Source organism: Mustelus asterias, chromosome 22 (genome assembly GCF_964213995.1).
Source record: "Mustelus asterias chromosome 22, sMusAst1.hap1.1, whole genome shotgun sequence".
NCBI classification, from domain to species: domain Eukaryota; kingdom Metazoa; phylum Chordata; class Chondrichthyes; order Carcharhiniformes; family Triakidae; genus Mustelus; species Mustelus asterias.
The window spans coordinates 57446338-57454823 of NC_135822.1; the positions used below are offsets into that span (position 1 = coordinate 57446338).

The 8486-nt window shown below is 47.0% G+C and overlaps 1 protein-coding gene across 2 annotated transcripts in view; it reads left to right on the forward strand.

Annotated features, from left to right (window-relative positions):
• Positions 1-8486, forward strand: part of polr3d (polymerase (RNA) III (DNA directed) polypeptide D) — a 64826-nt gene that overhangs the window by 37542 nt on the left and 18798 nt on the right. The window contains exon 9 of one of the 2 annotated variants that reach the window (XM_078239271.1): positions 663-2316. In XM_078239271.1, coding sequence (XP_078095397.1) covers positions 663-782 — 120 coding nt within the window. In that variant the 3' untranslated portion in view covers positions 783-2316. Of the gene's footprint in view, positions 1-662; positions 2317-8486 lie in introns of those variants that run through there. The other variant, XM_078239270.1, reaches the window with a different exon arrangement.

Sequence of the window (8486 nt, forward strand, 5' to 3'; positions counted from 1 at the left end):
CAGCCGATTCCACTCGCCCACCACCCTCTGTGTGAAAAACTTACCCCTAACATCTCCCCTGTACCTAACCCCCAGCACCTTAAACCTGTGTCCTCTCGTAGCAGCCATTTCCACCCTGGGAAAAAGCCTCTGAGAGTCCACCCGATCCATGCCTCTCAACATCTTATACACCTCTATTAGGTCTCCTCTCATCCTTCGTCTCTCCAAGGAGAAAAGACCGAGCTCCCTCAGCCTATCCTCATGAGGCATGCCACTCGATCCAGGCAACATCCTTGTAAATCTCCTCTGCACCCTTTCAATCTTTTCCACATCCTTCCTGTAGTGAGGCGACCAGAACCGAGCACAGTACTCCAAGTGGGGTCTGATGAGGGTCTTATGTAGCTGCAAGCCTAGCTTGTCCAACCTTTCCTCATAAGACACCCCTCCCATTCCAGATCTTAGTCTGGTAAACCTTCTCTGAACTGCTCATGTTTGAAGCACTTCAGAAATGCTTCATCAGCTATGAAATGCATTGGGACCTCATGAGGTTGTGAAAGGCACTGTGGCAATGCCACTTTTTTGATTTGTCTTTCTCCTCACTCCTCTCTCCATGCCGATAACCCTGTATCTGTGAAATATCCATCCTGACTGCTCCACTGATTTGATTTCTGCTCCCTTTTCAGGAACTGGTTTCTATTGGAATCGGAGAGAACCGGACTGGGGAAATGACCGTGCTGGGACATGTCAAACACAAGTTAGTCTGTTCCCCCGACTTCGAAACACTCCTCGAACAAAGGCGGTAGCCGGCATTTGGGGTGCGTGTGTTTAAAAGGCATCACAGCGCAGGAGAAGCAGAGGAAGAAGCAGGAGGCAGGGTGAACTCGATTTGCTCTCTCTCTGAGCTGGGAAACGCAGGAGGGTGCAGCAGAGTAACAAATGGCCAGTTCGCCAAGGAAACTGGAGTGAAACTCTCTCCTCTTGGCTCTCTTTATGTCACAATGAGGGTTGGTTCTGGTCTGGCTTCCCTGATAACTTGCTGATTGCCAGCAAGGTATTGTCTGCAGACGTGTCCATATAAAGGATATTAAACCATGCAAGCTGCTCTGTATGAATCAGCAGTAATTTCTGAGCTGGTGGGGGAAGGAGAGGGGAGAAGTGCTGAGATTGTACCTGACACCAGACAGCACAGGTACATTGCTCTAATGTGCTACGTTACCCTTCCCAATGAGTTTTTTATTTTGGGATTGTGTGAATGTGCGTTTTTTTTTTAGCCAAAGATGTAACTTGTGCATTTTGGAATATATTTCCACATCCTACCTCAGAAATTGGGAATCCGTCTGTATTTGTGGAACCTCTTCAAAGAGGATCTTTATTTTTAATTTATCATGGCACGGCAATATTAACAAAAAAAATCAAAGCTAATCCAATACAGTTTATAGTGGCTCTTTACATATTATCTATAGCCTTCGGCACAGTGGTTAGCACTGCTGCCTCACAGCGCCAGGGACCCAGGTTTGATTCCCGGCTTGGGTCACTGTGTGGAGTCTGCACGTTCTTCCCCCGTGCCTGCGTAGGTTTTCTCCGGGTGCTCCGGTTTCCTTCCAGGGTCCAAAAATGTGTGGGTTAGGTTAATTGGCCTTGCGAAATTCTCCCTCAGTGTAACCGAACAGGCGCCGGAGTGTGGCGACTAGGGGGTTTTCGCACTAACTTAATTGCAGTGTGAATGTAAGTCCACTTGTGACTTAACAAATAAACTTTACTTTCCTTTAATTCTCTGTTATACTTAAACACATCCCCCATGGCAGCCCTCAGTACTTTAATCAGGTTTTATACAGTTCAAGGAATGCTCTCCCGACAGGGCACAAGTTCTCACTGTACTGCTGGGTGCTTTTTGCAGTTCGGTAACTACATTGTATTGAAATCCCAGTCCTGTGCGATTGCATCTTAAGTGCACAGGACTGGTTCGGGAATCTTTGCTCTTGGTGTATTCCACACTTCCCCTTTCTCTTTAACGGGACTTGTGTCGAGTAATGTTCCAGTGCAGGACGGAGCTGACAGCCCAATTTGCAGAGTTAAATCATTGTACTCTGATTACGTAAAGCAGAAGTCTACTTGACCAACATAAGAGTGAGATCGAAGGCTGACATTGGCTGGGACTGTGCAGGATCGGAACTGACGAATGTAGCATTTCACTCGATTCTTGACACAATGTATGTTAAAATCATAAGGAGGGTTTTGGAAAATCCTACTGTGACATTCCCTCTGCCGTGCTATAACATTTGGATTTAAGTATTTTTGGATCTTGGATTGGAAATAAAACTTCACTTTTTTTTAAAAGGATGGGACTTTATTTTAACTTCGTCTTCACTTGTCTGGAGCCACCTTGGAAAACTGTCGAGTCACAACATGCTTTGTTTTATAATCAGTTGAATATATCTAACTGTCATTCACCAAAAGTTTTTAAAGTTTATTTATTAGTGTCACAAGTTGGCTTACATTAACACTGCAATGAAGTTACTGTGAAAATCCCCCAGTCGCCACACTCCGACGCCTGTTCGGGTCACACTGAGGGAGAATTTAGCACCTAACCAGCACGCCTTTCGGACTGTGGGAGGAAACCGGAGCACTCGGAGGAAACCCACGCAGACACGGGGGAGAAGGTGCAGATTCTGCAAAGTGACCCAAGCCGGGAATCGAACCCGGGTCCCTGGCGCTGTGAGGCAGCAGTGCTAACCACTGTGCCACCGTGCCGCCCCTAAACCTAAATGGGTGAAAATGACCCCTGAATAGAAATGTGTGCCTTTCAATGCAGGCAGGTGCTGTCTGTTGGGGCTAGGGACAGTTGTAACAGACATCGAGAGATTAGCTGTCACAAAGCAAAAGGTGTGTTCTGTTCAAAAAATCAATAAAGGGAGGGAGCTCCAGGATTTTGACCCAGCAACAGTGAAGGAACACCAATATATTTCCAAGTCAGGGTGGGGTGTGTAACTTGGGATGGGGGGGAGCACCCAGGAAAGGATATTATTAAACTATAAAGAGTGCACAAAAGTTTTACTAGGATGCTACCGGGACTTGATGGATTGAGTTATAAGGAGAGGCTGGATAGACTGGGACTTTTTTCTCTGGAGCGCAGAAGGCTGAGAGGTGACCTTATAGAGGTCTATAAAATAATGAGGGGCACAGATCAGCTAGATAGTCAATATCTTTTCCCAAAGGTAGGGGAGCCTAAAGGTGAGGAGTCATTCTTCTGATTTCAAACGGAAGCTGACGGTGTATTTTTTGTAAGTTGAATAGGTTTAGAAAGCAGTTTGTCAATGAATGGGAACAATATCTGACGCGGGAGTCATTTTCTCACTGTAATACATCGTCTGACAGTTGTTATCCAATCAAATGTACCAGTCTGCAGGACAAATTTCTAGAATATTGGAGACTACCCAGAAGCTTAACTGTCCTCTGCCTAATGGATTTATTGTCCTGTGAAAACCTATGAATGTTTGCGCTGCCAATGATTCACGCTATGATTTGCTTCAGTTTTCCTGCTTCCTGGAAAACACAGGTGGATTGGCAGTGTTCATAGATTACCACTTTCCCTCTTAATCTTGGCGAGTAAAGTCAATGCTCTTTCCTCATAACTCTTCAAATCACTTTTATTTTGGAAAAGTACATTGTGTCTGCTTCCCTCACCCTTTCAGGCAGTGCCCTCACGGTGGCACAGTGGTGAGCACTGCTGCCTCACGGCACCAGGGACCCGGGTTCGATTCCCGGCCTCGGGTCACTGTCTGTGCGGAGTCTGCACGTTCTCCCCGTGTCTGCGTGGGTTTCCTCCGGGTGCTCCGGTTTCCTCCCACAGTCCAAAAATGCGCAGGTTAGGTTGATTGGCCATGCTTAATTGATCTTAGTGTCAGGGGATTAGCAGGGTACAATATGTGGGGTTACGGGGATAGGGCCTGGGTGGGATTGTGGTCGGTGCAGACTCGATGTGCCTCCTGCACTGTTGGGATTCTATGATAATTTGCTACAGTAAAAATCTTTCTCCTCACCGCCCGTCAAGCGGTTTTGCCATTTATCTTAAATCTGTGTCCTCTAGTTTTTTACCCTCTTGGCAGTGGGAAGGTCCCTCCTTACTTAACAAAATCCTCTAATTTTGAGCGTAAACCTTTAAGTAAGTCTCCTCCACACCCGCTCCAAGGCCTTGACAACTTTCCTAAAGGTTAGTAACCAGAGTCGGATACACTACTTCAGCTGAGGTCTTGACCTGTAGTTTATGAAGGCTTAGCATCACTTCCTTGCTTTGGGAGCCTACTTGTAAAGCTAAGGATCCCAGATGCTCTTGCAGCATTGTTTTTATTTGTGCCCGGGATGTGTGTGTGTTGCTGGTTAAACCAGCATTTGTTGCCCATTGCTAATTGCCCTTGGGAAGGAGGTGGCCTTATTGAACTGCTGCAGTCCCATTGTATTGTGGGAACACCCTCAGTGCTGTTAGGGAGGGAGTTCCAGGATTTTGACCCAGCAACAGTGAAGGAACACCAATATATTTCCAAGTTAGGGTGGTGTGTAACTTGGGGTGGGGGTGGAGCACCCAGGAAAGGATATTATTAAACTGGAAAGAGTGCAGAAAAGATTTACTAGGATGCTACCGGGACTTGGTGGATTGAGTTATAAGGAGAGGCTGAATAGACTGGGACTTTTTTCTCTGGAGCGTAGGAGGCTGAGGGGTGACCTTATAGAGGTCTATAAAATAATGAGGGGCATAGACAAGGTAGATAGTATCTTTTCCCAAAGGTAGGGGAGCCTAAAACTAGAGGGCATAGGTTTAAGGTGAGAGGGGAGAGATATAAAAGGGTCCAGAGGGGCAATTTTTTCACACAGAGGGTGGTAAGTGTCTGGAACAAGCTGCCAGAGGCAGTAGTAGAGGCGGGTACAATTTTATCTTTTAAAAAGCATTTGGATAGTTACATGGGTACGATGGGTATAGAGGGATATGGGCCAAATTGGGATTAGCTTTGGGGTTTTAAAAAAAAGGGCGGCACGGACAAGTTGGGCTGAAGGGCCTGTTTCCATGCTGTAAACCTCTATGACCCAGGTGGTGGTGTTCCCAGGTATCTGCTGCTCTTGGTGGGAGAGGTCAGGGGTTTGGAAGATACTGTCGGTGGAGCCGCGGTGCATTGCTCAACTTGTTCTGTCATCTTCAGAGATTTGTGCATGTACATCTCCAGCCTTCTCCTGCATCTCCTATCCAAACATACCATTTATATTGCCCCTCCTTATCCTTCCTGGCAAAATCCAGAATCAAAGGGGCAGCGCGGTGGCACAGTGGTTAGCACTGCTGCCTCACAGCACCAGGGACCCGGGTTCGATTCCGGCCTCAAGTCACTGTCCGTGTGGAGTCTGCACATTCTCCCCGTGTCTGCGTGGGTTTCCTCCGGGTGCTTTGGCTTCCTCCCACAGCCCAAAGATGTGCGGGTTAGGTGCATTGGCCGTGCTAAATTCCCCCTCAGTGTCCAAAGATGTGCTGGTTAGGGGGATTGGCCGTGCTAAATTGCCTCTATGTCCAAAGATGTGTGGGTTCGGTGGATTGGCCATGCTAAATTGCCCCTTGGTGTCCAAAGATGTGTAGGTTAGGTGGATTGGCCATGCTAAATTGCCCCTTGGTGTCACGGGATGCGTAGGTTAGAGGGATTAGCGGGGTAAATATGTGGGGTTACAGGGATAAGGCCTGGGTGGGATTGTTGTCAGTGCAGACTCGATGGGCCAAATGGCCTCTTGCACTGCAGGGATTCTATGATTCTCTGAAAGTTTTAAAAGTGCGCTAGAATATTGAGAAACAGCTTGTTAAGAATTGTGCTTGCACATGCCGGAAACAACATTTATAAATAGTCTCTTGACGAAGGCACACCTATTATAATTAATCATTCAGCAATCTAAACACTTCAGGTGAAGAAACAAGCTAATTCACAAAAGTGTTTGAATTTTTTTTATAAAGAGAACTGGGCTGCTGTATCTGGGTGAAATCCATCTATTTATTATTTACCCCTGTCACAAGTTGGCTTACATTAACACCGCAGTGAAGTTACTGTGAAAATCCCCTGGTCGTCACACTCCGGCGCCTGTTCGGGTTACACTGAGGGAGAATTTAGCACCTAACCAGCACGTCTTTCGGAGGAAACCGGCGCACCCAGAGGAAACCCACGCAGACACGGGGGAGAATGTGCAGACTCCGCACAGTGACCCCCAAGCCAGGAATTGAACCCGGGTCCCTGGCGCTGTGAGGCAGCGGTGCTAACCACTGCGCCACCGCGGCAATGGATAGTTCTGTTAAAGCGCTGAAGATGAAAGCTCGGCCAGTTGATATCGTGCTGAGTCAGGCTGAGATTTTCTGTTTGGCCGATTGCCAGCGTGACTCGCAGCCTTGGTTAAATTACTTCCAGCTCGGTGAAAGCAGCTGGGGGTGAGGGTCTCCTGGGGGACAGGGCAACCAGCTCACGTTTCGAAGTGCACTGTATCCTGAGCCGTGATCTGCTTTTCCTCCGGTCTGTGCGTTTTGATAAGATTGAGCAGTTGTAGCTGTAATGCAAAGTTTGTTAAAAGCAAATTGCTGCCGATGCTGGAATCTGAAACCAAAAGAGAGAATGCTGGAAAACCTCAGCAGGTCTGGCAGCATCTGTAAGGAGAGAAAAGAGCTGATGTTTCGGGTCCAGATGACCTCTTGTCAAAGTACGTTCTCCCCTTTGACAAAGGGTCATCTAGACTCGAAACGTCAGCTCTTTTCTCTCACAGATACTGCCAGACCTGCTAAGATTTTCCAGTGTTTTCTCTTTTGATGTGAAGTTTGATGCTCTGTATGTGATTGGAGGAGAATTGGACCATTTCTCATTTACACTGCAAGTTGGAACTGGCCATTGGCATTTTTAATGGTTTATTGGGGCGGCACGGTGGTCAGCGCTGCTGCCTCACAGCGCCAGGGACCAGGGTTCAATTCCCGGCCTTGGGTCACTGTCTGTGCGGAGTCTGCACATTCTCCCCCGTGTCTGCATTGGGTTTCCTCCAGGGGCTCCAGCTTCCCCTCTCAGTCCAAAGATGTGCAGTTTAGGTGCTAAATTCTCCCTCAGTGTACCCGAACAGGCGCTGGAGTGTGGCGACCAGGGGATTTTCACAGTAACTTCATTGCAATGTGAATGTAAGCCTGCTTGTGACTAATAAATAAACTTTGAACTTTCCTGCAGTGTACTGTAGCTTCTTGTTGTTCTAACTGTGCTTTTGTTCGTCTTCTGAGGAGCATGAAACACTTTTTAGACCCTTTCGAAATGAATAGTCAACCATCCAACATTTTAAAGTTTATTGGAGGAATGTGATTAACATTCCTGCTCTAATGAGTATTGTAAACGGAGTTTCTGTAGTTTACAGGCACAAAATGTATACATTTTTAAAAAAATACTTTTTTGTAAAGAGTTTTTATTTGGAAAGGGTGCGATTCGTACTCGGGTCATGGAGTTGTCAATAGGTGCTGGTCATGCGATGAGGACGGTTGCAAGAACTGGTACCTCGGAGGTTGTTGAGATGACTTTGAGAAATTCCGTTGCGTCCGCAGAAGTAGCCACGGTGAGTTTAATGTTGTCTTTCCTAACAGCCAGACTTTCTAATGTAATTAGCCATCTGAAATGCCTTTTTATTTAGCGCTCCTCCATGGACCCCTCTCTTACCCATAATCATGATGAAGACTTTGTTAGACTGGGCAATAGCTATGCTGTGGCAAGGATGGTTGCTGTCCCACCTCTTCATCCTGATGTCCATGGTGTGATCCCCGGCCACGTGGAAGTTATCCCTGATGACAAAGCACTTCACGCCACCGATGGTAAGCCCCTTGACGAGGAAGGTCTTCCGGTCATTGCTGGTGATGACTCTGATTTCCTGGGGGCTCATCTGCTGGAAGAGCCCTTGGTCTTTGGCAGCGAGCAGCCTGGGACAGGAGCATGCGAATACTGCCGCGTCTTGGCATAACCCGTCCGCGAGTAGGCTTCTCACATACTCTTCCCAGCCCAGCATCCCTGCTCTCAGGAGCCGAGGCCAATGGGAGGAAGCTTGTACTGGGAGTGAGGGCCCCCCAAGTGCGGTGGCCCCTTACCAGTTTCAGAAGTTGCTCAAAATGGTTCCGCTGGCGTGGACAACACACTTACGAAGGACGAAAGTAGCAAGGGGCATGAAGATGATCATGTGCGCATAATAAAGTTAAGAAAATGTAACTTGAAAGTTAATTTAAACTCTGTCACAAACATAGCGACAACTGAGGTTATTGTGACATCACAATATATATTTTTTGAACCATTTAATTTTTAAAATTTCACCAGACAAAACTTTTATTCCCTACATCTGATGTGGGTGGCAAGCCTACCAATGGTTTGATTTTAAAATGCTCATTTGCCATCAAATCCCTCCATGACTTCATCGTTGACCATCAGTCTTTCCGGTTTCAGCCGACTGGGTGTAGGATATTAGAAAACATGTTGGTG